Source organism: Aspergillus melleus (genome assembly GCF_016097325.1).
Source record: "Aspergillus melleus strain CBS 546.65 chromosome Unknown contig3, whole genome shotgun sequence".
Taxonomy (NCBI): Eukaryota; Fungi; Ascomycota; class Eurotiomycetes; order Eurotiales; family Aspergillaceae; genus Aspergillus; species Aspergillus melleus.
In genome coordinates this window covers 1229725-1256042 of record NW_025763372.1, presented here as the reverse complement: position 1 = coordinate 1256042, position 26318 = coordinate 1229725, and the positions used below count along the sequence as shown (strand labels likewise).

Below are 26318 nucleotides of genomic sequence, written 5' to 3'. Positions count from 1 at the left end.
CACGCACGATATACTCACGTGAGGGGTCTTTTAGGTACCTTCTTTGCACCATCACGAGACAATCCCTTCTTTGAACACAGCTTTGACCTGGATTCTGAGTTGCTTGACGTCAATTATTTTTATCATCGATAGAACTCCAATGGAACTCCAATGGTCTAGGCATATAGCAGCGACTAGGGAATGCGATATGGTATATCAGAATGCGTAATTACAAATGGCAATCTCCTTCTGAAGCCCTTCAAACTGGATTCCCGCTAATTGACCTTCTTACCACCTCTTTTCACAGAGTTACAACAAGCTTCTTTCCCGAGACACCCTTCCTCTGGAGATCCAGAGCCTCCTGGATCTTCTCCAGCCCTTTGCCTACAACATGCGGCGGAGGCGCCGGCACATATTGGCCCTGTTCCAGCGCCAGTGGAAGGAAGTCTGTGTAAATGCGAGCCACGACGCTCTCGGGATCGACTAGGCCATCAACTAGAATGAACTTGGCCTCGATACCGGTGGCCAGACGCATGCCGGTCGATTTAATCATGCTGGCCGCCATGCCTATCAAGTGCGTGCCCTTGCCAACGAAGGAGGTGAGCTTGTCAGCGGGGATGATGGCGCCGGCCACGGCGATGCGTTTCCGGGTGAGCCCGGGATCGTGCTTCTTCATAACAGCAGTGCAGGCCTTGACGGCACCTTGGCCAACAGTGTAGGCACCGACCAGTTCGCGACCCTTGAGTGCTCCCAGGAGGTCCATAGCAAGTGATTTGCTTCGGTAGTCGAAAACGTGTGTGGCGCCGAGGCCCTTGACATAGTCGAAGTTCTTGGGAGAAGAGGTAGACAGGACTTGGTAGCCGGCCGAGATCGCCAGCTGCACGGCGTTGCTCCCCACGCTCGACGCACCGCCCGTGATAATAACAGTGCGCGGCTTACCGGACTTGCCCACGATATCGGGGGATGGAGCCGGGATCTGAGGCTTGTCAAGCCCTAGATAGTCCGGATGGAACAGGCCATATGCTGCTGTCCCGAGGCCCAGCCCGAAGACACAGGCCTGTTCATCGGTGATGTGCGAGGGTGTCGGCGCTAGCATATGCTCTCGCACCACAGTGTAGAGCTGGAATCCTCCTTCTGCCGGGTTATTGACTTCCTTGGCTAGGGCTGTCGCGCTTCCTAGGACTCGGTCGCCTACGCGGAACCGCTCCACATCGGGACCGACCTCGACCACTTCACCAGCAATGTCGGTACCGAAGATGAAAGGGTACTTGATATATCCAGCCAACGCAGGGCCGATAAATTGCAGTACCCAGTCGAACGGATTTATGGCCACGGCGGCGTTCTTGACTGTGACCTGGCCCGGGCCAGGTGACGTGTAAGGTGCGTCAGCAACCTTGAACGGTAGGGTCTTTTTGGCGGGAATCCAGGCGGCCTGATTCTTCGGAGTCGAGGTCATTGCTGCGAATGGGCGAGACTGGGGAACACTTCACAGAGGTGGACCAGGGAATGGAGTATAGCAAACAAACCAAACGAGAGCAAAAGCGGCTGCAAATCCGAGCAGGCTTATATGGATGACTCCGATACTAAGCCAGCCCATGTCCGCAACCTCCGCGGCCGGCAACCGGTCTGTGGTCTTGATAATTCCTTTTGCGGTTCGGAGTATCTTTAAAGAACGCGAGAATAAACCGATGATTATGAACGGATTTCGGGGGGCCAAAATCCGACGGCAGGAAACGGAAGGATTCCCGTCGGAGTTTCCCTCCGTTCGAAGGAACAACTTAACAAGCGATCTCTCACGCTTACCTCCACCTACATTTCGTCGATTGAGCCATCTGAGAAGATGGAGAGATCGAAAACGGCCCTCGGCCAGTCTAGCGCTTATGGCCACGCCTGCACACAGTGCTACAAGGCAAAGTGCAGGTGTGTGCGGCCTGCGAATACAGATACCTGCGAAAGGTCAGCAAGCAGACTCAGAGCTATCAATATGTGAAGATCATCTAATAAGCTCTTCAGATGCATCCGCCTGAAGAAAACGTGTGAGCCATCAGGCTCGGTTCGTAGGCGCAATGCTCAGACGGCCACAAATGATGCGTCTGATACGCGCATCGCTCGGCTGGAAGACAAACTGGAGAGCCTGTTGACCACAATGAATGCTTTCATCGCCTCGCCGGGGGATTCGGGGGGTTTCTCAAACGCCACTCAGCCTCTCAATGGGCACAGCACATCATCATCGACGCCTTATCCAGATGGCACTCTAATTACCCCCACGAGCACTATCCAGAGCATCAGTGATGGGCCGCCGCCATTCGTGACAGATCCGAATGCCGCAGAGTCATCAAACCCAGATTCGTTATTCTTATCTCACCAATACCCTTCGCATTTCAAGTTTCGAACGCCAAACTACGCAGAAGAACGTCTCGATTTCTTCCGCTCTCGGATGTTACCGTCATTTCCTTTCATACACCTGACCCCAGACATGACAAGCTGGTATTTGCGCCAAAATAGGCCTGTCTTGTTCCAGGCGATCAACACGGTCACTTCCTTCTCAACACAGGAACGGCTGGTACAAGTCGAGGAGCTAAAGCATCTCCTGTTTACATCCGCCTTGCTCAAGGTCCAGTCGAATATCGACCTGCTGCTTGGAGTACTAACGTATCTAGCATGGAGCACCGACCCATTCCTTGGCCGAGCAGATCTCATGTCGCGCCTCATGATGCTCGCCATGTCACTGGTATATGATCTACGACTCTTCAAACCACCCTCAACAGATGTTCAACTCATGATGACGATTACCCAAGGGCAGGAGGAAAGTAGCCAGAGCCCTGGGGATAAAACGCCGTATGGTCTACTGGAAAGGCAGCGGGCCGTACTGGCGTGTTTTATTTTGAGCTCCAAGTATGCACGACCTTTCATACCTTCTTTATTAGGGTTCAAATATGCTAAATTACGATTTGTCACAGTATTTCGTCACACCTAGGGCGTCAAGACTCGTTAAAATGGACGGCTCAGATGGAAGAGGCACTTAAACTAATATCAATCAGCGAATCATGCCCCGGAGATGAGCTGTTCGTTGCGCAAGTGCGCTTGCAACTACTGAAGCAAAAGGCGGACGATGTCAGACAGCAAGACGAGACAAACTGTGCTCTCACAGGAACAGCTCCTGTGGCAGCCTCGGCTCCTCGCTTACTATACCTCAGAACTTTGCGAAGACAATTGCATGAGCTGAGATCTTCATTTCGGCATAATATCGATCAGATAGGCAAGTGCTCCTTTCAGAGAACCTGACATATCCCACCTCCATTATAGTATATGCTGATATTCTCGTCCGGGGAAACCCTGGCGCAACATAAAGATATTCTTAATACTCACGCACAATATGTCGATTTATACATAAACCAGCTAGCTTACTCCATAAGCCAAGACGCACTCCCTATAGACCTCTCTGGCCGACGGGGAGATGGTGGTATTCTCCTCGGATTCGAACGTCTCGCGTGTCTCTGGCAGTCCGTCGAGAACATCAAGTCATGGCTAGACAATTTCTACCGCATCCCCTGCTCGAAACTTGTCGGTCAACCCTTCCATTTCTGGTCCCAGATGATCCTCACCATCACCTTATTGAAATACCTCTCTACGCTCCAAGACCCCGACTGGGACTGCCGAGCAGTGCGAAACACAGTCCACCTCATTTCGACGATGGACTGTATGCGTCAGAAGCTCGATCTCAGCAGCAAAGAACCGGAGCTCCAATGTAGCGATCACTTGCTCAAGTACTTATCGAAGCTGTTGACTAGATGTCGTGTGTGGGGTGAGGGTCGGTGGGACATGGGGTCTCAGATGCAAGACGTGGAGACCAGACCGGACAGGGGTGCTAGTCACAACACAAATTGCCAGAATCACAGCCAGAGCCAGAGCCAAGGCCACCATATCCCAGACATGGACCAGATGGCCTGGATGCAGTCTATGGACTTAGGCAGTGAACAGTGGTTTGAAGATGTTTTAGGTATGCCTGCGCCATTTTACTAGTTTGCTTTACCTGTGTAGATTCCTTAGGTGCTTGTCAACATAAATCTCCAAATAAACCATGTACGTGTGCCAGAAAAAGCAGTACGACATTCTCTATGATATAGTAAGTTACAGATGAGCAAAACACCTCGTCAATACTAGAACGACCGTCAATGGTATGCGGGATGACCTTAACCACCTTATAATGCACTGTCGGCTGTAGATGCCTTAGATGGATCTATACCAACCGGCAAACATTAATGGAGTAAAATTGGTCATAGTTTACTATTGGCAAGAGCCGACAATGTTTATGGTCGTGCATCTAATTTCCAATTGAAGTACATTAATAGAGCTCTGACAACGGCAAAGGACCAGCTTGAGAAGTGAACGGTAAAGACTACAAATCAGCCATCAGAAACTGACTCACGTCGTCATCTAGATCAGGGAATCCAGCCCGCAAAAACGGTAAATTGCATAGAAAGGCATCGGGACAATCGAAAGGATCAAGAGAATCCATGAATGCTAGTCCTCCAGCGCTTGAGGACATGTCCGTGACCGGCCACTGCAGGCCTGAGCTCTCAGCATGAGTACATTGTGGGACGTCCTGAGGCTGTCCAGGGACTACTGTAGTTTGATTCAACACGGGAACCGCTGATTCTTGTCCTGAATCTGCTCCGTGAAAGGTGGTATCGTTGGCTTTTTCAGGAGCTGACTGTCCTTGGAGCCAAAGGCTCGCAAGCAATTTGGCATATTTGGAAGCAATGTGTTTGGGAGTCGAAGCTGCGGCGTTCAGCATAGAGATAAATTGTCTGGTCAGAGTGAAACAGGTCTGATATTCTCCAGGACTCAATGCTCCAACAGTGTGGGCTTTGAAAAGAAACACTGATGCGTGGATCGCATACCTATATGTCCGCCAGTCGTCAGTAGTTTTACGAGATATGGTCACATGGATACCGAGCAGACGTACAAGTAGTATCGTACAGGAAGAAATCTTAAGTGCATGGTGGGATTGAGCCGATTTAGCAGCTCCCTGAGAACACCTTTTGCTGCATCGATGGTAAGGTATATGTGGCGGCCATCCGGGCTTGCCATGACGCTGTACGGAAAGTATGACACCATTTTCTCATGACCTGCTGGGCCTTCCTCCCTAGATGATCGATAAAGAACTGCTTGGAATGCAAAGGCGTTCATGTAAAGACGCAGGTATTCAAACTGGAGCATTAGAAGTCCCTTCAGATGGCTCGGAACGTCGAAATCACTCCATGATCGTTTCCACATGTCCAATGCTTTTGCACTGTCGTCCAGATATTTTATGTAATCACCCATTAGTATCAACTGAACTGTGCGCGACTTGGACGCATATAATATATCATGTACGTTTCCGAATATGGTTGTTAGCTCGACCTGGGCTTGGATAAAGGATGCATAGTCAACCTGGCCAGCCTTGTGTGGGTGAAGTGATGGGTAGTCATGCGCAGTGAAATGAGTGGACAGTCCGGGCCCGCGGCACCAGAATGCTTGGCCCATCTGGATAGATATTTGTCGATCCGCAAGGTATGTGACTAGTGATCGTTAGCTATGCAGTCGATCGTCCAGACGCCGCACCTACATATCCAGGCCAATCGCTTCCGATCGAAAGCTCCATCCGACTCGGCTTTCACCTCGTCGCGAAAGGAATGCTTTTCAAGATGTAGCAGATAGGCTTGCCTGACTGCCAGTCCGATGAGACTCCATGCAAGACTATCTTCCTCCCTTGCTTCTGTGTGTTCTACCAGTATATCACTACGTGAACTGGTTCCCGAGTTGACATGGGGTACCCATTCAGCCAATAGCAACAGACCCTCCACGGAGCTGACATGTCGAAGGCTCTTGGAGCCCAGGACGACGCGGAGCAGAAGCTTTTCCATATAGCTTAGGACTCTCGCGTGTAGATGTTCTAAGCCATGCCGGTCCTGGGTCGCTATCGTCAGGACCGAGGTTAGCAAAAATGTCTCGTCAATCGGGTAGTGCTCCCAATTTCCCCCACACAATAAGTGGTTTGGCACAATTGGCAGATAGCAGTGGTAGTTGTTGGCATAACTGTAGGGCGATGGCACACGTTAGCGAAATAGTACCGTTCCAATGATATTGATGACTTACTATCGCAAAAGTGGTTCAATGGATTCAGTATCTATAATGCCTTTCCGAATGAGCTCGGATTCCTTCAGACTGGCACTACTGCGCGAGAAACGACTGCACGTTTCACCTGGACGCGACAAGTCTTTTGCAGGAGGTTGAGGGAAAGTATGGGTTCTTTCGGCCATTGGCTCGCTAGACGCCGTCTGTGCTAAGATCTGCAAAGCTTCCAGAGGATTCTGTATCCCACCACTGATACTAGGGTCTTGTGTGTTCTCTGAGACTTTGTCAATTGGCGATCTAGAAGCGCCGCTCCGGTGCTCTGAGCTGCCGGGCTCGGGGATCACTTGTCGTATGGACTGTCGCTTGTGCCGTTTCCTGAATTTTGAGTAGTCGCCACCTCTATTTGACCCAGCGATGACGCAGCTGGACCCCTCCAGAGAGCATTTCGTACAGGGTTCATTTCCATTCTCACTTGCGAATTTCCTGAGGAAAGGTCACACAACTGAATGATCAACCACAAGATAGGGATTCGTACATACAGGTCACATTTCGTTTTACGTTGTCGACACCGGATACAGGCGCGATACAGCCTGGTTCCTGTACTTCTTGTCATGGCAAAGGGTAGAGGAGAGATGGTAACGTGAAGGGGGAAAGGAGATGGGACGAGGTGGAGATGCGGAGGTGCGGGGATCGGCAATAGATGGCAATAGATGGCATTGGCAATGCTGGACCCAACTATAACCGCTTCCCCTCACCGTCTCAGCACTATAAAAGTGACACTCCCAGGCTATGTATTTACACTCGAATCTCGTTATGAGCTGTTTTGCATCCTACAATTCTCCAGATATTGTTGTGAAATCCAAAATCGGTCCTCATCAAAATGACAATTACTCTCAGCGAAACTCAGCATCTTCCTCCCACACCCGCAGAGGTGCGCGAGCATACTTCCCAAGAAAGTGACGACTACGGAAAGTATCATCCTGCCCACCCAAAGGACCTGAATCTTGAATCAAACTTTGGACCCATGGCCCCTGATCAAATTGGGTACCTTCAGCCTACTTCCAGGGAAACCCCAATTGATCTCATGCGCGAACGGTTTCAACGTGATGGATATTTATTCGTATACATTTTCCCTATCTGTGTATCAAGAATCATGCACTGACTCTATCTACGACTGTTAGGTGAAAGACCTTCTTCCTAAAGAGAAAGTGCTGAAATGCCGACGACGTTATTTCGAGCACATGGCCTCCTCGGGCCTTCTCAAAGACGGCACAGACCCGGTAGAAGGAATATTCAGTGACAAAGACAGTCGGAAGTTCCTTCCGCCTGGAAACCTACGACGGCTGTTCGGTCTGAAAGATGATGAAGAGTCAGACAAGTACCTCGAGTTAATGATCAGCGCCCACGAGGCAGACTTCTATCTCGAATTCTGCGAGATCGAAGAGCTCAGGGCCTTTATCAGACATTTTACCGGATGGGAAGACATCACGATGCTACAAAGAACCCTCCTCCGAGCCTTTGTCCCCGATAGCGAACTAACCCCCGTTCACTTCGATCAAATGTACCTTCGAGCAGGTCCGCCGACAAGTTTGACGGCATGGGTTCCGATTGGCGATGTCTCCCTGGAAGGAGGAGGGCTCATGTACTTGGAGAACTCTGTCGAAATCGGGCAACAGACGGAGGCAGAGTTTGCTCGAAATGCGAGCAACCTGACCGACGAGGAGCGTGTTTCGGCGTTTAATAAGAATATGAACGACGGTGGGTTCTTGAGCCGTGACACCGTATCGTACGGGCAGAAGGCTCAGAGAAAATGGTTGATTACCGAATATGAGGCGGGAGATGTGATCTTTCATGACCCGTTCCTGGTGCATGCCAGTTGCAAAAACAAGGATCCTGAACGGCGCATTCGATTGGCAACGGACCTGAGATTTGTTGATTCTACTAAACCATATGATAAGGTAAGAAACCAAAGGCTTTGAGCTCCCTTTGAACGAGTCGTTTTTGTTGTTAACCTTGAGCCCTGTAGCGTTGGATGAAGGTGTATAGGCCACTTGATGGTTTGTAGGGTGTCTGATCTTGACATGTCATATATATGTATAACTGCAATATTATTCTGCAAAAAATTTGGAATTCACCATCACAGTCGGTATCAACTGTATTATCCTAGCAGTGTTGAGACCGTTTCCTAATATACTTTGAAGCCAATCACCATGACTTTTATCTGGTAATAGTCATCGCACAATTCTCATAGGTCTAATTACCAAGTTTTGTACTTGGATGTATAAGTTCCATTATATACCCAAATGTTTCAACTTCTGTTGCTTGGTTGTTTGTGCAAGTCCGCGTGTCCTGAATTTTCAGGCCGTCGAAGTCACCTGCCCGCCGCTCCATGTCTTTTCTGCTCCCCATCCATGGCCCAACACTGCCTGATTCCATTATCCAAGGGGCCATTGCACATTCATCTGAATTAGGGACTTGTCAGCTTCTGAACCATCATGTATCATCCTCCGCGTCAACCAGAACAACAGATTGAACTCGCTCGTTTATCCCTAGCCAAGTTCTCACAGACGACGACATCGGGCAATCATCGGGGTCCATTGCATTGGAATCACCTGATCGGAGACGGTGATATCATTGGCATCTTTGAGAAGTTCGCAGTCTCCAACAATGTTTTCCTCAATGTATTGAACAAAGATACTATTATTGTATGTTCTTTGCCCACAATGCTTAGACGGCAGAAGCTTATCAGAACCATACGCTTCAAGGAGCACATAGACCTGGCAGAACTTGCAAGAGTCGCAGCCTCCGACCCCCATGCGAACGACCCGGGTACCTCGAAGTCGACTTTCGCCGTCGTCGTGAAACTGCCATGCCTTGCGGTCAAATATCCAACTGGGAATGGACATGTTCGTGGACTCTCTCACACCGTCAAGCAATTGAGCAATCTTTTTATTTCCTGTCTGATCATGAACTTAGATACGTCGATTTCAAATCAAGTTCGGTCAGGACCGTGATTACTATGCAGCGTTGGCCATCCTAAGCGACATCAAATGCCCTTTCTCTGAGCCCAGTATCGGCCCGATGCCACTAACTCGAAGGCCATCTACTACACAGTGGCAGATGGGATCCTCTTCCATTAAGGCCAGCACGGTCGGAGAGACGCCAGCGGCGGATCGATATATGTCCCATGGTGCCCTCGTTCAACCCCACGGTATAACAGCAAGTGCATCTGCAGCGCCATCCAGTGTTACAGCCGGTGATATGATCTCCAGTAATACTCTCTTCGGATGCAGCGCTGACCAGACAATACAGCTCAAGCATCCCTACCGTCCTCTTCAAGCACCATGCACAACGTCCCTCCGGATTTCTGGACTAACGGCACCAACCAGGGAGGCATGCGAGATGTGAGCTAAAACTACTTAGTATCTGATATGTTTACACTAATCTTTCTCTCAGGACATGGCATCGGGACAGACTTTACCAATGCCGCCTAATTCAAATGCACCGGTCCGGAGACCCTCAACAGCTACTACCTGCTACGATACGAATTCCTTAGAAGCTATACTACCTCCGAAACGCAAGCTTCCGTTCCTCCAACCCGCGCCGCCACGGGCTCCAACCGTACCAGAGTCATCTACCATGCGCTCACAAATACCGCCTGTTGAAAGTATGATCGAGAATGCAGAATCAACCCAGAGCGGCGTCTGTAACCTGGTGCTGACCACCAGTCTCGAATTAGGCTCTAACCCACGAGAAGGTGCGAACTGCAGACCCGCAACATCGGCAGGTCATATATTTCGCAAACCAGACCAAACCGGTAGGTCTACAGATGTAAATGCAAGGGCTATCGCACCTGCACCCAAGCGCACCAAGATCTCGCCACCTGAGAACCCCTCGACATTACCTAAACCTACAAGTATTCCCATCTCACTACCAACCGAGCCATCCCCGGTACCATCCTGCCTTCCACCAAACCAGCAGCATCATGAACCCGGCAATTCTGCACAAAGCACATCTGCTCCAAACATATCCTTCCCCGAAGAAGACGCCGAGAGACAAGACCTAGCTCCGGCTCTGGCGAACCTCTCATCATACTTATCAGCACCCACGGCGGAGCGGACCAAAAGTCTAGAGAATTGGATCTGCCAACATATCGAAGACGACGGATTTATTCAGCTCTGTCAGGATGTAGAGAGCATATGGAGACGTATTGCCGTGGGAAAATAAGTAAGGCATAATTTGTGGCTTCTGATCTCTTCAAAATGTGGAATATTGCTCTTTTCCGTTTTTCTACTGAGGTAATAAGCATTATCAAAGAATATTCTTTTGAAACAGACCTTCCTGTTCGAAGAGCCAAAAGTGAATAGCAAGTTATTTTCTCGCAAATTGGTAGAATACAAACAAAAGAAGCAAGTACAATAACAAATACCCCGCTAGTCGATCACCGTTTCTAAAAACCATTACATATTGAATATTGTGAATATCCTCCCCCTTTTTTTGTGATTGTTTTCTCAAGCCCAGGTTTTTCGACCGCCAAGATGTGAGCGAGATAACCTACAGAGTCCAAGGCTAAGACGGAAATGAAAGAGAAAGCACCTAGAGTACAGAATGAACAGTGCTAAGTAAAGATTCCAATTTTTGTTCAAAGGTGAGGACAGAGTCAAGACCAAATCTCATCGGGATCGCCGGTAGATCAGGCCGGAGAAGACATTGAGATAACCCTCCTTTGTAAGAAGCGTATAATCAACGACAACGCGAGTGGGCGGTTGCGAGGCAGAGCCGAGGTTGGGGGAAGTAGCAGCGTTGAGATTGTTTTCGGTCGAGAGCGCAGGCGGTGGAGAGCCCGAGGTTGCAGCCACAGAGCCTTCAGCGCCAACGGCAAGATCTGCCAGATGTTGAAGCGAGCGCTGTTCGTTCGGGCCCATGACGGGGGGGCCGACGGAGCCACTTTTATTGAGGCTGGGGTCCTGGAGTTGGCTTTCTTGGGCCTTGGTTCGTCGCCATTCGAGGAAGATACGGATCTTGGCGTCCCAGCCGGGAGTGGTGAAGATATCGCCGAACTCGGCCGCTTCGGTGCTTCGTTTTTCCCGGTAGTCAAGGATCTCCTCAACCTTTCTGAGCGAATCCCAGCACTCGGTGGCGTAGTCAGGAAGGACGGTGGATTCCAGAAGGGTCATGGAGGCTAGAGCCAAGCTGTGAAGATCGAAGGGCGTTGTGATGCGGGACTGCGTGCTGGCCTTGTACAACTCGTTGACGACTTCTTGGGCGCTATAGATGATCTCGTAGGGGCTGTAAACGAAGATGTGTCGCTTAATCAACAATCGAATGGTCCAGTAGAGTTGATTCTGTAGACTGTCGATAAACGTCTGGGATTCGGATTCCTCGGTGACGTCGTGAATTGAACGCAGATCCTCAATCTCTGTTAGACGCTCAAGTGATGATGCCAAATTGGCCCCGACCAAGCGTCCGATGCCGGTACTCGTTTGGCAGACATTGTGTTCCAGGGAGGCCAAGGTGACCAACTCAACCAGGAAGGTTGTATAAGCTAAAAGTAAATCAGCAATGAGACTCTAGCACGGTATCGGCACACTCGAGGGGGAACCTACAGGCAATGCCAGTGGAAACACGGCCAACAACCCGCTCGTCTTCCCGACCACCCATCTCATACGTTCCCAGAGCGCTTGGGTCGGCTACGCTGACCGCGTACCAGCGAGATAGTATGCCCAGTGCCACCCAATTGCGACGAACAAGGTTCGCTTCCGAGTCGACGTCTGGGTCTGACGAGCGTTTTGTCTTTAGCTGGCCAAGACCCTTAGCCATGTCTGAAGCGAGCTTATTCGCAGACTGGATCAGGGAATGTTTTGGTACACCATCTTTCAGAACAAAGTTATCAGGACCTCTCCAGTCGCAGTCGAGAATCATAAGCAGCATGGTCTGAAGCCAGATGAGGTTGATCCCGGTCGGACGAACGATGGCCGGTTGGCGAGTGTAGTACAGAAGAAGGTCCTGCGCATTGTCAAAAGACGTAACTCTCTCGAAAGTGCCGAATACTCGATCAAAGTTGGTGCGCGTGGCGGTGTAGAGGCTGTAAATAAAGATCTCCTGCACTTCGCGACTGCATTGGTGGAGAATTTCGAGCAAACGTTCCTTCGAGTGCGGCAAGATGGGGAAAACAGGGTGGATTTTCGCGTAATACCTGTGGCGGGTTAGATGCTGCATTATCCAAGATCACAAGGCTGCAAACAACTTACGCGTCGGTCGCTCCTTCGTCCAAGTTCAAGGGAGTCATGTCCTCCTCCATTGCTTGTTTGGGTATATCAGTCATCTCGATTCCAGCGGGCAGTTCGCTCTCATTGCCAGTCGACCAGAATAGATTGCCGGGTTTCGGAGCCGAGCCGCTGACGACCGACGCGTTGATGGGATCCGCTGCGGTTTCGCCTGCATCTTCTTGTGAAGTTAGTTTACGGTCAAATGAGGCACGCGCGTAGGATACGAACCAAATGCATTCTGCGACCGGGTGTTGAATGGCGGTTGGGTGAAGGAAGAGCTAGGGAGTCCTTCGAAGACAGAGTAGGTTCTTTTGCGACCTATTCCGCCACTATCCATTGGAGGTGAGAAATCCTGGTAGCCCTTGGGCGAAGACACCTCGTTCATCCCCTGGTACGGCATATCCGGATGGACCATAGCGGGCTGCATTTGGCTCTCGAGAGTGTGCAATCGCTCCGCCAGTTCCTTGATGTAACTATAACATAACCCTCGTCAGCCCTCACACGCCTAGAATGATCCAAGACTCGAAGTGATCGCGTGTCTTACCCTTTGCTTGGGCCACGTTTCATGGGAACGCGACTGAATTGACAGACAACCCCGAGACGACGACAGTTCGAGCAGGTTTCCACGCCAGTTTCAGAGCTGGCATCGCAACGGACCTAAGGGATCGCGACGTTAGTCCGACACATCCACCGGGGCGACGTCGCGTCGCGCGATCAAAACACAAGATGTTTGGTTGGTACCTTCTTGCGCCGGCACTCATCGCACGCGCGAGAAATCTTCGACCTTTTCCTCCTTGCACTCTGGTCCCCATAGCTCAAGTCGTGATTTGGATCGACGCCCACTTGTTGACTCGGAGTGAATTGCAACATGTGCTGTTGTTGGTGCTGATCGGGCGACGAAGGGCGACCCATATCCGCGCCAGCCGGATTGGACGCACCTAAAACCATCGACTGACCATGGTGAACTCCGTTGCTGGACCCATCCGCAAGACCGGGACCGGAAGTTTCGCGCGAAAGCTCGGCGGACAGGAGTTCGTCGGCAGTCAGTTGGCGATTCGTGTAGTATTGCATAGCGCCCTGACCGATCTGCGCCGCGTTGGGGGACGGATAGGAAGGAGCCGGAGGCATATCGGAATGCTCGCGAGAATTCATCGTGCGGAAATTGGGGGTTCAGTGAAAGGCGAATGGGGGGGTGGATGATGGAGCGAGGCTCCGGATGGCGATGGAGGAGGATGGAGGAAGTTGGAGGACGGAAGAGGTCGCAGGCAAGGTTTTACAGGCTAAAAAACCGCCTGGGCGGGGAGGACATTTCGAATGGGTTAGCGCCGTATGCCCTCGGCGCTGGAGAACTGATCACAGCAAACATGGTCGCGCAACTTGAGCAGAAGTGCCTGGCTCATGGACCTGGATCTCTGCTCGCGGGATGCGATATAGTTTCATCCTGGGATGATCGCGCCGACGCGGAGATCCGGCTTTTTGTTTCTGCGTCCAGCGCGCGGATTAATACTATTTCCCACCGGCCCAGACTCGACCAAAGAAAAAACTCCTCGAAGGATTCGATGCATCGACTGTCTGTCCGATAGCATTGTTGCTTCTTTTTATTCCTCAGGAAATTGCTGATGGTCCTGTTGCATTCCGGGAATCTCTCGCACCTGGAGATGAGGCATCTGGCGATCCAAGTTGGGATACAGCTCGCCACCTTCGATCTCAACGACCGGCTATCCCACCTGAAGGAGTGATGCAATGTCACCCTTGTTCAGGCTTTCGTGAGCGCTTAGTTAGACGTTCAGATGATTTTTCACCATGTTACCCTCTGTTGTTACGCAGCTACGAGACTTGAGAGATGGAAACCGGTGATGTACCACCGGTTGGTGGTCAGGTCGCGGATTCTGCATCTTTCTCAACCAGGCACCTTTCGTGACTCTTTCGTCTTACTCAAAGCGACTTAACATCTGGTTCGGGAATTACTCGTAGGATCCGATTGGAACTTCTCCGGATCTTTCATCATCTCTTTGCATGGGCTGCCCCTTTCTGCCTTCATGAGCGACTTCAGGAAGTTGATTGTTGAAGGCCTGCAAGGGATGAAAATATCACTTTGGCATTCTCATCAAGGATACAATAAACATGACTGCCTTTAACGTTGCGTTACTGGTTCCAAGATGCGTTCCTGCTTCAAGCCCAGAGATCGAACATCTCGACACCTTAGGCACCACTACCGGTGGTGGTGATGTCACGTGCCTAGCTGGCCAATGCAAAGTTGGTATGACAATTTAACAACTGAACTAAACGGCAATCAACCTTCGCTGAGAAGGGTTATTTAGTGCAATATCCACGCGGCCACAGTTGGAAACATTCATGTTGCGCTGCATCAAGACCTTTTGCCGTCCTTATCCCCCTTCAGGCCACCAACTCATCGTTACGACCTTCTCGGTGGCCTTGATCCTTTGCTTGTAGTTCCATAAATAGCGGGACTCACCAGACAGATGTAGTTTTGGAACCCCGCGAATCAAGTTTAGAGCTCTTAAGGTACGTCTGACATGATGTTCCCATGAGACGCGTTGGTTTATAACTTTGCATCTTCAGCTATTTTAATCAATGGCCAACTAAACGCGCTCTGGTCCTCGTTTTCGTATGACACTAAACTTCTTCCCACGCGGATTCAGATCGACATAAGGCTGTGCCAGTCTTGGCCAAAATCCTTCGACATGCTCGAGGCAAGACCACTGGTCAGAATCTCGCTCATTCTGAGACCCTTGTTTCAGAAGAGATGAAAATCAATACATCCTACACAGTGCACAATAGAGTATAGAACTGTGGGGTCCTCGTATACATCGCTCATCAATCAATGAAATCTCTAATGGACAAGTCTTCCAAACTGCACTAGAACCAACGGCGCCACTTCCACAGAACGTTATGTAACTTAAAATGATCGTCAGGGGCCTCAGCTGGCCCGGCCCCATCGCCTAACCTCTGCCTATCTAGGTAATAACTAAACAACCGTCCCACTGGCTTTCCTTCTTTCATTAGTTCTAGTGCCACAGGGCTATGATGCTGATGAAGAGGCTCATGTTTGTGCTCCATGTACCTTATCATTGGCACAGAATCATATGCACTGCCATGGATGAATGCGCTGCATTGGGATATATAAACAATGACGCGCCCCCAGTAAATGATATTCTTGTGCTCAAGAAACTAGTCAACACCATCCATCCACTGAATCAACATGCAACTCACTTACCTCACCGCGGCTCTTGTAGCCGTCACCACTGCCCATGCCATTGACGCATCAGCTACCCCTTCTTCCTCCGGCTCAATCCCCAGCCCCAACCCGGACAGCAAGATTGTCGACCAGGAGATGTTCCCAACTTCAGCCGGCCAAATTCTCCTCAATCACGACAAGGAATGCTACATCGAGCTCACCGACATCCAAGGCTGCACCGGCCGCTCCGAGCCATTCGGAACCGTCAGCAAGTCCACCGGAAACTGCTACGACAGTAAGCTTCCTTTCCGGCCATTATTTCGATCTCTTGAAAATCGCTCATACGCTAATCAATCTACAGATGGCGCTTACCCTCTTGTCACCGACATCTGTGACGGCCAGATCTGGATCTACACCCACGGCAAAGACAACGAGGAGACGATCATCCCTCCCCTGGGTAAGGGCGAGTTTGTTAGTGAGGGCCAGTTCTGGTTCAAGAACTCCACGGGACATGTCAACGAGGTCCCATATATTATGGGATACGTGAAGCCCGGATGCGAGTTCCACGCGAAGCGCTATGATGGGGATAAGTTGACTTGGACTGGCAGCTGCTATGCTTAGGGTTGGGGGGGTGTAGGTAGTTCGTCTGCTCTGTTTGTATCTTGCAAGCCTTAATAATCTCATTCGGACTTCATGATTATTGATATGATGGGAACATACAAATTGATGCCAGAAAAGTAAACATCTAAAATCATCCTCAAGTCTACATATATTCTTCTGTGGACGATAAATGCAACCCTGGCACTTATGTAGGAGATGTGTATACTTTCTGTGTACCCGGTTTGCACCTAGCAGCGGTTTGCCTACTTCTTCATGCTACCCCTTCATGTATCACGTCTTGAAAGTTTCCGTCTTGTTATAGGTACATAACCTTTATTATCATCACAGGCTAAAAGTATTCAAGAGATGAAGCTCAAGAAAAAAACAAAAACGAATATAGAATTCATAAAGCATCCATCAACCTCATCCGAAATATATACATGCATTCCCCCACCAAGTAGTATCATAACCTAAACATACTCCTTAGCCAAATACCCCAAATCCTCCTCCAACGGCTTCCCAGCAGCCGTCGCATTCGTCACACCGATTAGGAAATACACCATCCTGGCCGGCTGGCTCTCGGAGACGTTTCTCCACCGATGCATGCCCGCGCGGTTCACCGACACGTCGCCGGGATACATGAGTCTCTTCTCGCCGCTGTCCAGCGACAGTTCCATCACGCCGTGCGTGACGACACCGTACCCGATACCGATGGATCGGTGGAGGTTTGACTCGACGCCGGGCGCGAAGTCGATGGTGCGAATGACGGAGCCGGTGGGGTAGTTTAGAGGGGGCTTTTCGGTCAAATTGTTAGATTCCGTTTCTTTGGGGTAGAGGTAATGGGTGATATGAATGGAGGAGGGAGGTAATTGGGAAAATTCAGGACGGGTGGATAGGGGGTACCTTGTTTTCCATAGCGAATTTCACATCTTGATCGTCGGTCAGGTCAACTGGGTTTGACTGCGTGCTGTACGGGATGTTCTGGGCCGCGGCACCCTCGACCATAATGGCGCCATGGTCGCCCTTGTCGGAGACCAGGAAGACAGATTGGCCTTCTGGGTTGTGACCGACGATGTAACGGTTTTGGTCTGGGAGACCTGGGGCCGGGAAGCCGGTGACGGGACCGCCTTGGGACATTTTGCGGGTTGGGGTGATTGGTTATAGAGGGGATGGTTGAAGGTACTCGGAGTACGATAAAGTAAAAGGCTACAGAACAGAGTAGACGCGAGATAGACGGTCAGAGTTTGATGAAGTGGTTTATAGAGGGTAACACATTCCTCGCACCACGGGGGCAAGACGAGAGCCCTGTTTTATACAACCCCCCCGACTAGGTACTATATCGTCGACCTCCCGTAATGATGGGACATAACTAACCCACCAAACAGCAGAAAAAGAAATAACCCCGAACCTCGCCATCTCCGTACGATACTCGGTGCCTGTCCAGGAATGGGGTCTGGTTCGCTCCAAATCCCCCGTCGTCTGACTGTGTCCGCGCACGGTTTTACCCAAGAGGTGTCACTCCATGTTTGCTATACTAGAAATGATACAAGAAATTAAGTTCTTCGGGAGACAGCGAGAGCCTTTGGTCTGGAACTATAGAATGGGAAATGAGGTTGACACGGAGTGGGTCGATGGTCGATGCATTGCATGGTCACCACATGGGGGCGTTGAACTTAGCCCCCTGGCCTGAGTGCATTCCCGGCGATGAAGGGATGCAACCATGTGGAAGTGTTTGCTTCCTTGGCTCCTGGACTATGGGATGGCCGGCGTACCTGGAATATCTGCCTATGATTTGCGGGTGGAACATGTAATGGATGCCCATTCTTTAGAGCATGTAGGTATGGGGCTAGTAAACGGTATTCGAATACAGCAAGGTATAGTGCAACTTTCATTGCTCAGGGGAAACAAGTATGTATGTATCAGCCTGAGATTGCAAATTACAGAAGGCGCCAATCCTGCATGGATACAGTAGCACCGTCAGAAATGTATACTGCTGAGTGAGATTCTCCTGTATGCAAATGTTGAGCCGCACAAATCCTACAAAGCGCTCAAGCTAGAAAGCAAAATTGGGTGTTATATAACAAGAAAGTGTCTAAACGAACTTGAATGAATGAATGTAAGAAGACAGTCCAGACCAGACACACTTGAAACCGTCAAGTATCAGCACATAAAGAAACATACAAAGATGTTATGGTATCCTACCTTGAACGAAACGCTCAAATACCAGCTGAGATAGGACCCAACCCACGTGGAAATGCTGATATGAGAACAAAGTCAAGACCACAGCGTCAACCGAACTAAATTATCTGAACAGGTCAGCATTCATTAATCTAGACCTCATCCGGAACAGGAAGTACATGCGATGACAGAACGCATGTCAGATATTAACCTCTCTGCAGGCACGGTATTTCCAGCGCTAAAAGAATCCACCCTGCTGAAAACCAACAAACCTTGTGAGAAATTAACTACATGGATCCGATTCCGGCCACTTGTCACCGGTTCTGCAATGATTTTCCCTCAATCAATTAGTGCAGGAATATCGTTCGTTGGGAATTATGCTGAACCAGAATGTTACCTTACTCCGTACATTGCGCCATCCTGTCAGCAGTCAGCAAGCATCCACGCTATACAGGGACTAGAGACATATCCTCAGCATCTGACCTCTGGTTCACAGAGGCTAAGCATCGGGGAAGTGCGAAGAAAAACTTTCGTCCGGTACTCAACCAAGCCTCCCAGGGCTTGGGTGCAAATTGAGACATGTAAGCACTAGACCATAACGGGAGCCTGAGCCTTCCGTCTACACTTTCACTACAGTCAGAGTTTGCCTGGAAGTATTATACTATTAAAATGAGTGTTTATGAAAATGGGCTGGGATATCGTTATCGAAAGATATGGACACCGGAACAAGTACGGAGTACCTACGGAGTACCCTAACCAAAGGCAAAAACCCAGCCTAGCGGAAAAGACAATTAGCCCCCAAAAAGGATCACTTGGGTTTTAGTAATCTTAGTATGATTTTCGAAATGTCAATTGAATGCCAAGACGTCTAGCACTCGGTAGTCGCTTACTTACGCCTTTGCCAATTATTCAGGAGCTAAGGTAAGAGACTGGACGTTGTATACCTCAGCCGGTATGAATAAAACATGTTTTACATCCCAAAGATACACGAAAAAAAAAAAAAAAAAAATTAGGAAAGAAAGAAACCAACAGTCTAACTGAGAACAACTATTTTTCTGGTACCTCCAAGAAAAAGAATGCCCATATCATGTGAATTAGAACATCAGCCCATATTAGTCATTACTTGCTACCGTCTTGCTTTTCCACAATCTCCTGCACTGGTTCCTCCACCCGAGGCTCCGGAGTGTCCTTCTTAGTCTGCACAAAGAGTTTCTCTCGTTTCATGAAGAGAGAGAGCACCACGGTTAGAGCTCCAGCAGCCACAAGCATGAAGTAGATATTGCCAATTGTCGAGACTAGTGCTCTCTGCACGGCAACCTGCTCAGTAGCAGAAAGGGACTTGAAGAAGGGCCCGCCGGCACCGCTAATGGCCATTTGAATCAAGTCTTTGTCTGCATTGGGCATCACTGCCGAGATTTTGCTCGTGGCCTGGTTGATGAAGATGCTGTTGGAAATGGTCAATCCAAGAGCAATACCACCAATTTGTCCGCAGCCGATAAAGGCAGTAGACTGGGCAACCTTGGAAGGACCACCCTTCGCTTGTGAGACAGGGAATGATGCCTGTGAATAGAGCCCTGTTCCGAGCGCTAAGATCACACTGTACCCATAGATCCTGGATGTGCTGGACTCCAGAGTAATGGTGTGCATCAGCGAGGCCCCGATGACAACGAGGACACCGCCGACGAGGTACCAAGGCATGTAATATCCAAGAATACCCATCAGTATACCGTTTGATATGACGGCAAAGACCATGATAAACACGAATGGTAAGAGGCGCACACCTGCCTGAGTCGCAGAGTCTCCAAACACGAATTGGAAATAGAGAGGAATGAAGTAGACGGGTACAAAAGCGCACGTCACCGCTGCTGCTACCAGGACGAAGAAGATGATCTGCTCATAAGACTTCAAGAACTCAAGAGGGAAAAGGCGAGTTTCGGGCGTTGTGAAGAAGACTTGCTGAATTCCGAACAAGATCCAGAGGACACCGGAGCAGACAAAGAGGCCGATGATTCTTCCACTGTTCCAGTCGTACATAGCACCGCCGAAAGAGATTGCCATGATGCCCGACACAAAACCTCCTGCACTGAGGATCGCACCTGGAATATCGACGTGCTGCAAACGGGACTTCCAGGAAGCAGATGGTCGGGGGTCGTGGGTCTCGAGGAGCCAAATGTAAATGGGTGCGGCCAACGCTCCGACGCAGAGGTTGATGTAAAAGCTCCATCGCCAAGTTGCCTTGGAGTCAGCGAAGGCTCCTCCAATGATCGGACCAAGCCTAAATGTATGTAAGCGAGACCGCATGCAAGTTAGCTTTCATCGGTGTCCTCTTACACAGTTCCAATACCCCAAGTCAATCCGACAAATCCAAGGTAACCAGGTCTCTCAGCTTCCGTCGTGCTATTGGAGAGTAGGTTGATTGCGCCCAGGTAAATTCCAGAGCCACCGATACCACAGATAGTTCGTCCCACGATCAAGGCATTCATCGTTGGTGCCGCACCGCATACTGCCGACCCGACTTCGAAGAGAATGACGGTAACGAGGAAGGATTTCTTGGTTTCAAACTGAGCAAAGATCTTGCCCCTGTTGCTTTTGTTAATACAGAGACTAAGTCTTCCAATTGAGTGCGAAGAGCTGTCACCTACCAGACTAAGTTCACGGCCACGCCACCAAGCGCAAAGGAGACGGAGATCCAGGGCAGTTTGTTGATTTCACCAAAGGAATCGACAATCTTGGGCTGCACATCGGCGACGATCGTGTTGTCCAATGCAAACAGGAAGATAGCCGATAGAATAGAGAAGATTACCAGAACCCATTTGAAGCCAGACACCTTACGTGGAGGGAGCTCCGGACCGGAGAGGCGTCTTTCCTCTGTAGACTCGCTCGCAGCCATCGTGAGAGAAAGAAGTGTCACAGCGCAGACAAAGAAAGATCGCTAAGACTGATTATCGCAGATCACAGTCGGCCAAAAGACAGTTAGAAAAGGAAGCCACAACCATAGAGGATGATTGCCGACAAAATAAAGCCTAAGGCGGAGCGTTTAGATCTCCGTCCAAGAAACTAGAATCATTAATAATTCTAAAAGAGAAAGAGCCGGCGACAGATCCGGACGAACAAGAGCAACCGACAAAGAGAAATTGACAGAGCCTCGTAGCAGAGTCAGCCTGGTGGTTTGTCTCTGTTAGTTACATACATCCATGTCTACAACCCAACTCGGACAGTTCAATGCACCGTTTCCGACTGTTTCTTGTTGGTATTGAAAATCGCTGTATCTTTGGTATCCTACAAGCTTACGGCTTACGGCCCGGCGGTATCTTACCGCTAGTCCGATATAGGATAAGACGAGGAGTATCCAGCCCTACCCAATGAAGAAGACCCGTCTAGACAGGTCACATCCACTAAGGGGCTATTAATTAACAGGCTCTGCACCTCAGTCGGATCTGGACGCACCTGAAGACTGAAGAGAGAAGAGAGGCTGGGGGATGATGTTCTGCACTAATTCGACGGCGTGCCGGTCGAAGAGTCCAAAAACGGGTCCTTCTCACGAGCTGAGCCCCCAAACAAGAATCTCTCCAATCATACACCGTCGATCATTCTCATCTAGAGCACCAGAAATAAATTACTCTCTTCAGGGCTATGCATAAGAGTCAGTGTGGTGTACTATGAGTGCTTCAGTTTCATTTTCCTCCTTGGTGGCACGATTCACTTGACACAACTCAACCTAGAGGTGTAGCTGCAGAACAGGCCTGCAATACCGGGGCTAATAATGACTGGCTGAGAGCAAGGCTTTGACTATATGCATGGCACGGGCTGACGATCAAATTCTGACACTCTGACTCTTCTTCCCACATGGTCCTTTCGCCCCCCTCCATCTCCTCATTTTCGCCCGCACTACACATGCAACTGTAGCGCTGTCCGTGGCATTCTCAGCTATGAGAGGTGGAAATGCGGAACTAGGCTTGGAACACCTCACTATCACCTCACAAACGTGCTTTATCTCGCGTAGTTCATGGTAAACCGCCCCAACCAATCTCCGGTGATGCGGGACACTGACCATAGCCAGGCTGCCGTTCACCCTCTCAGAGTCCAGACGGCTTGTCATCCTCATATAGCGAGACGCTGTGATACGATGAAGAAGATGGGGGCAGAAGTCTGACATATCCCAAAAGGCCTGGGCGAACAGGCAGCTGGGATGATTTTATAGGTCATCTTTTCTCCCCAGGTGCAACAAAGCTTTTGTACTTTCTCTCATCTGCTGCTGTTTCGTATTCCAGCTCCTTCAACAGCCTTCTGAGCTTACTCACTCATCATGTCTGCTGCAGCTGCTGCCCCTCTCCCTCCTGATGAGGACCGCTCCAGTGTGTACATTGGAACCATCATCGGGTTTATGATTCCTGCCGGTCTCATATTGATCCTTCGGGTAGGGGTTCGCACTCTGATGACCAAGAACATGAGCTGGGATGATTGGTTGATGATAGCTGCGATGGTATGAGGTTTCCCCCCAGCAACGATCGCATCCGGTATCGTGCTAACAGTGCGCATGCAGCCTTTCTTAATGGGTGGTGAGATATTGTCTATCATATCAGCACAGCATGGACTTGGGCGACACATCATGTACTTGGCACCCGAGAACATGGTTGTTGCATTGAAGGCGAACACAATAGCGCAACCTCTGAACATTCTTGGATTGTTTTTTGTCAAAGCCTCGATTGTGGCCTTGCTCATTCGCCTCAAGTGCAAGACCCTCTACAAAGCAATCCTATATACGTCAGTAGCTCTCCTGTTGGCAATTTCGATTGTCGGTGTGGTTGTTGCTTTTGCGCAATGTCGGCCTTTTGAGAAGAACTGGTTCGTAACCATGCCGGGCTCATGCTGGTCTCGTGATGTTTTCACCGATGCACTTTATATTCTTCAAGCCATCACTATTGTGACCGATCTGTGTTATATCATCATCCCAATCTTTATGCTTTGGAATGTGCAAATGGCCAAATCCACCAAGCTCAGCGTCCTGGGTGTCATTGGATTGGGTGCTATGTAAGCATACCCCATAGTCAACCGACCCATGGAATTCATGGTGCTAACGAACCCTTTTAGCTCCATGGTGTGCTCTATCATTGCTATCCCTTTTGCGCACCAGCTTGGAGTGAGTGTAGATGTCACGTGGGAAATTGTGGACCTGGCATGCATTAAGATGTACGTGCTTTGACTCCATTCTCTTGCATGATGATAATGCTAACGTCAGCCATAGTGCCGAAGTCAACGTCGCCGTGATCGTCGGATGTTTGCCTCCCCTGCAGCCCATCTTCAAGAAGGTCAACCAGCGTTTCTTCTCTCAGAAGACCGTCACAAACAATACGTATGAAGACCGATTGGCCCGACTTAAACTCAAGCCCAGCGAGTATGAAATCCTCAGCGGCAAGTCCAAGAACAGCAGGAAGCCTAAGAATGAGCTCGACTCGTACGACCAGACCTTCACCAGCGACACTACGAAGCGGGATCCCAGCATCGATGGACACGAGGCATTCCTGCTGGAGAATGGGGCAGCTCCTGCGATTCGCCCCAACGTGTAACCTTGGTCTCCCTTTCGTTCCTCTTCCTTCCACTCTTAATCTCATTTGCCTCTGATTTTCATCTCTTTCAAACCTCTCTTCGTGATACCTCGGTTCTAATATCCCGGGACCTGCTCAGTCACGTGGAACATTCTGTGCGCACGGGTAGATTATCTATGCTCCCGTTGATTCCCAGCATGCTGGCTGATGTAAATATATGTTTCTCCTAAGATTAGCACTATCAAAATACATACTCTCCTTTACAAATCCAGTACTTAACGTCAGAAACAACATAGACAAAATTCGTGAGCGCTTCAATGTGTGCCTGAGGCAATCAGGCATACATCAAACGCCCGTTTGCCATAGTTAGTCACTTTGAAAGCTTACAGTATTTCCTGGTAGTTTTTAGTTCGCTAATTGCGCAACTTGAGCAACCCAATTTGGTCGTTGTCTTTAAAAGACCCAAGATAGAATTCCTCTGCGATTTCGCTCACCCACAATCGTCAGGATGTTCGAGTGGAGAGCCTTGTAGCCTTGCAGCTTTGCAGTCCCACCAACACGTCAATCAGCGGGTCGGGTATTTTTTCCCACGATCCATGAATGTTGACCCCACCGTGTAGGGCACGATACGTAGGTACCTACTGTACCCGGGGACTTTCAAACGGCCGGGTTCAACAACCTCCCTAGGACCAACAATTGTTGGTGACCCTGGCCCCGTATTGGAGAATGACTATCAGGTAGAAGCTGCATGGGATTGGAACAAGTATCATCTAAATAGCAGGTACGATACACGAATGAGCCAGGTATCTATAAGCTGTATTGTTATGTATGGAAGTAATTCTAAACGAGTGAAATTTACAGGATGAGGTAATATGCCGACGGGTCGGGGCGCGGAGGAACTTTCTCATCGACTGATCGCTAGCGTCTTCTTAGCACCGGTCCAGCCTGCTCTCTAGACACCGCAGGCCCAGCTGGAAAAGATACCCGGTCCTCTGACAATAATATCAACAGCTGCATTTAGCCCCAACACTAACCTCAAAAGTAGCAAATTCATCCGACATTGCACCACATTCTTTTATAAGAGCGAGAAGATCATCCCGCCCCCAAATACTATTCTTCTGCAGCCAGAAACGGAGGAATTCTAATGCTTACACCCCCGGCTTATCACCTTAGCTTGATCTCACTCACTCACTAGTGCAGAATTTCCCCCTCTCACCTTCACAACAGCTTGGTCAACTTCGCGTCCGAGTCAAAGTTCCCACTCAGATACGGCACCAGCCCGGTGATGGCGACGCCAAAGGCGTCGGTGGTCGCGAAAGCTTCGTGGGCCGCGAGCGACTCCCAGCCAACGAGGGCGACATACGTGGCGACGTCGATGCCAAGCGAGGGATTGGTGGCCGTACCGCGGTGCCAGCCGCTAGTGGCGTAGAGTTCCCCCGACGCCGACTCGACGGCTGATTTGAGTGTTCCGAAGGCCGACTCGAACTCGGTCTGGTTCTGCTGACTCGTGGCACCGGGCAGGAGGTAGAAGATCGCTAGCTCCGTGTTGGCTACCCCGTTCAGCGTCTTGAGGGGCTGCGCTTGGTCAAACGGCACGTTGTATTGCGTGATTGTACCGTCTTGCAGGCCGGCCAGGAATGAGGAGACGGTTGAGGAGCTGATGATTTGTGTCACTTTTTGCGCCGCGGAGGAATCGTCGAGGTCTGTGAGAATTTAGTTAGTTTTTTTGTCTTTTTGCCATTTTTCCTTCATCTTTCGGAGTCTTTCGTGTGGTTCTTGGTGTTTTTTGTTTGATGTTGCATTGGGTTTGTTCATTTGTCCCGTTGGGAAAATATAGATCAGGATGAGGGAGTATTCTTACCAACAAACAGGTCGATGGTGTTCTCGTCGCCGCTCTCCCGTGCGTAAGATACCCCCAACACGCCGGCGCTCTGTTTGTACGTATTGATCAGGCCCGTCCAGGCTGATTCGCTAGGGATCGAGACGGAGGCTTTAACGGGAATCTGTAGAATGAGCGTCGATCCGTACGTCCCTGCCGCAGCCGTGGGTGCACAAAGCCAAGCCGGCAAAAGACAACCAAACACCGAGCAGATCTTGCCAGGCAACATTGTTGGTGATGGTCCTAAGATGATAGGTTGATGATCGGCCTTCTAGAAGTTCTAGTTGGGTAGGTTCTATAGCCAGATGATGAGGAACGGGAAGATGGTTGATCGTAAAAATCTTAGATTGGAAGATGATGAGAAAGTATTCGACAAAGAAGTATAGAGAGTAAAAACCTCGTCTATCCTAGAGCGAACTTCCTCGCCTTTTAAACATTCCCCCCTCCTCCTCCTCGTTCCCACGCCCGGTATGTCTCTGGATCTCTTGCTCCTTCTGTTTCGCCTTCCTTCCTGGCGTTGGTCATTGCGGTGTGTTTTAGCGATAACA

The 26318-nt window shown here is 49.9% G+C and overlaps 11 protein-coding genes across 11 annotated transcripts; 5 read left to right on the top strand and 6 right to left on the bottom strand.

The window, feature by feature from the left end:
* Positions 1 to 280: 280 nt before the first annotated feature.
* On the bottom strand, positions 281 to 1629 carry LDX57_005443 (zinc-binding alcohol dehydrogenase family protein; the record flags this gene model as incomplete). The annotated part of the gene is made up of 1 exon (XM_046087125.1): positions 281 to 1629. Exon 1 carries the CDS (start codon positions 1433 to 1435, stop codon positions 281 to 283), a length of 1155 nt encoding a protein of 384 aa, XP_045943092.1. The 5' UTR covers positions 1436 to 1629.
* A 496-nt stretch (positions 1630 to 2125) lies between these two features.
* On the top strand, positions 2126 to 4002 carry LDX57_005442 (uncharacterized protein; the record flags this gene model as incomplete). Its single annotated transcript, XM_046087124.1, has 3 exons — positions 2126 to 2874; positions 2940 to 3141; positions 3286 to 4002. The coding sequence occupies 3 exons, from the start codon at positions 2126 to 2128 to the stop codon at positions 4000 to 4002; spliced, it is 1668 nt and encodes a 555-aa protein (XP_045943091.1).
* A 311-nt stretch (positions 4003 to 4313) lies between these two features.
* On the bottom strand, positions 4314 to 6759 carry LDX57_005441 (fungal specific transcription factor domain-containing protein). The gene is made up of 4 exons (XM_046087123.1): positions 6121 to 6759; positions 5591 to 6060; positions 4949 to 5543; positions 4314 to 4883 (listed from the first exon to the last, which is right to left on the bottom strand). The coding sequence occupies exons 1-4, from the start codon at positions 6282 to 6284 to the stop codon at positions 4379 to 4381; spliced, it is 1734 nt and encodes a 577-aa protein (XP_045943090.1). The 5' UTR covers positions 6285 to 6759; the 3' UTR covers positions 4314 to 4378.
* Positions 6760 to 6979: 220 nt separating this feature from the next.
* Positions 6980 to 8164, top strand: LDX57_005440 (phytanoyl-CoA dioxygenase family protein; the record flags this gene model as incomplete). Its single annotated transcript, XM_046087122.1, has 3 exons — positions 6980 to 7219; positions 7281 to 8057; positions 8126 to 8164. The coding sequence occupies 3 exons, from the start codon at positions 6980 to 6982 to the stop codon at positions 8162 to 8164; spliced, it is 1056 nt and encodes a 351-aa protein (XP_045943089.1).
* Positions 8165 to 8822: 658 nt separating this feature from the next.
* LDX57_005439 (uncharacterized protein) lies at positions 8823 to 10326 on the top strand (the record flags this gene model as incomplete). The annotated part of the gene is made up of 4 exons (XM_046087121.1): positions 8823 to 9005; positions 9076 to 9355; positions 9412 to 9503; positions 9556 to 10326. The coding sequence occupies 4 exons, from the start codon at positions 8823 to 8825 to the stop codon at positions 10324 to 10326; spliced, it is 1326 nt and encodes a 441-aa protein (XP_045943088.1).
* A 446-nt stretch (positions 10327 to 10772) lies between these two features.
* Positions 10773 to 13520, bottom strand: RGT1 (putative C6 finger domain protein; the record flags this gene model as incomplete). The annotated part of the gene is made up of 6 exons (XM_046087120.1): positions 10773 to 11644; positions 11706 to 12295; positions 12351 to 12546; positions 12597 to 12841; positions 12913 to 13025; positions 13110 to 13520. The coding sequence occupies 6 exons, from the start codon at positions 13518 to 13520 to the stop codon at positions 10773 to 10775; spliced, it is 2427 nt and encodes an 808-aa protein (XP_045943087.1).
* Positions 13521 to 15591: 2071 nt separating this feature from the next.
* On the top strand, positions 15592 to 16188 carry LDX57_005437 (uncharacterized protein; the record flags this gene model as incomplete). The annotated part of the gene is made up of 2 exons (XM_046087119.1): positions 15592 to 15862; positions 15929 to 16188. 2 exons carry the CDS (start codon positions 15592 to 15594, stop codon positions 16186 to 16188), a joined length of 531 nt encoding a protein of 176 aa, XP_045943086.1.
* Positions 16189 to 16637: 449 nt separating this feature from the next.
* Positions 16638 to 17304, bottom strand: LDX57_005436 (cupin domain-containing protein; the record flags this gene model as incomplete). Its single annotated transcript, XM_046087118.1, has 2 exons — positions 16638 to 16961; positions 17071 to 17304. The coding sequence occupies 2 exons, from the start codon at positions 17302 to 17304 to the stop codon at positions 16638 to 16640; spliced, it is 558 nt and encodes a 185-aa protein (XP_045943085.1).
* Positions 17305 to 19066: 1762 nt separating this feature from the next.
* On the bottom strand, positions 19067 to 21644 carry LDX57_005435 (uncharacterized protein). Its single transcript, XM_046087117.1, has one exon. It carries the CDS (start codon positions 20644 to 20646, stop codon positions 19465 to 19467), a length of 1182 nt encoding a protein of 393 aa, XP_045943084.1. The 5' UTR covers positions 20647 to 21644; the 3' UTR covers positions 19067 to 19464.
* A 379-nt stretch (positions 21645 to 22023) lies between these two features.
* Positions 22024 to 24171, top strand: LDX57_005434 (uncharacterized protein). Its single transcript, XM_046087116.1, has 5 exons — positions 22024 to 22354; positions 22406 to 22828; positions 22889 to 23376; positions 23437 to 23535; positions 23591 to 24171. Exons 2-5 carry the CDS (start codon positions 22652 to 22654, stop codon positions 23910 to 23912), a joined length of 1086 nt encoding a protein of 361 aa, XP_045943083.1. The 5' UTR covers positions 22024 to 22354; positions 22406 to 22651; the 3' UTR covers positions 23913 to 24171.
* A 938-nt stretch (positions 24172 to 25109) lies between these two features.
* Positions 25110 to 25999, bottom strand: LDX57_005433 (antibiotic biosynthesis monooxygenase family protein; the record flags this gene model as incomplete). Its single annotated transcript, XM_046087115.1, has 2 exons — positions 25110 to 25594; positions 25753 to 25999. The coding sequence occupies 2 exons, from the start codon at positions 25997 to 25999 to the stop codon at positions 25110 to 25112; spliced, it is 732 nt and encodes a 243-aa protein (XP_045943082.1).
* Positions 26000 to 26318: the final 319 nt, after the last annotated feature.

Coding starts and splice junctions, on each gene's coding strand:
- LDX57_005441 (XM_046087123.1), bottom strand. CDS start 6,284: ATGGCCGAAAGAACCCATACTTTCCCTCAACCTCCTGCAAAAGACTTG. Junction 6,061..6,120: donor ATTGAACCACTTTTGCGATA/GTAAGTCATCAA, acceptor ATCGCCCTACAG/TTATGCCAACAACTACCACT. Junction 5,544..5,590: donor GAAGCGATTGGCCTGGATAT/GTAGGTGCGGCG, acceptor AACGATCACTAG/TCACATACCTTGCGGATCGA.
- LDX57_005435 (XM_046087117.1), bottom strand. CDS start 20,646: ATGCGGTCTCGCTTACATACATTTAGGCTTGGTCCGATCATTGGAGGA.
- LDX57_005434 (XM_046087116.1), top strand. CDS start 22,652: ATGTCTGCTGCAGCTGCTGCCCCTCTCCCTCCTGATGAGGACCGCTCC. Junction 22,829..22,888: donor GGTTGATGATAGCTGCGATG/GTATGAGGTTTC, acceptor GTGCGCATGCAG/CCTTTCTTAATGGGTGGTGA. Junction 23,536..23,590: donor GACCTGGCATGCATTAAGAT/GTACGTGCTTTG, acceptor CGTCAGCCATAG/TGCCGAAGTCAACGTCGCCG.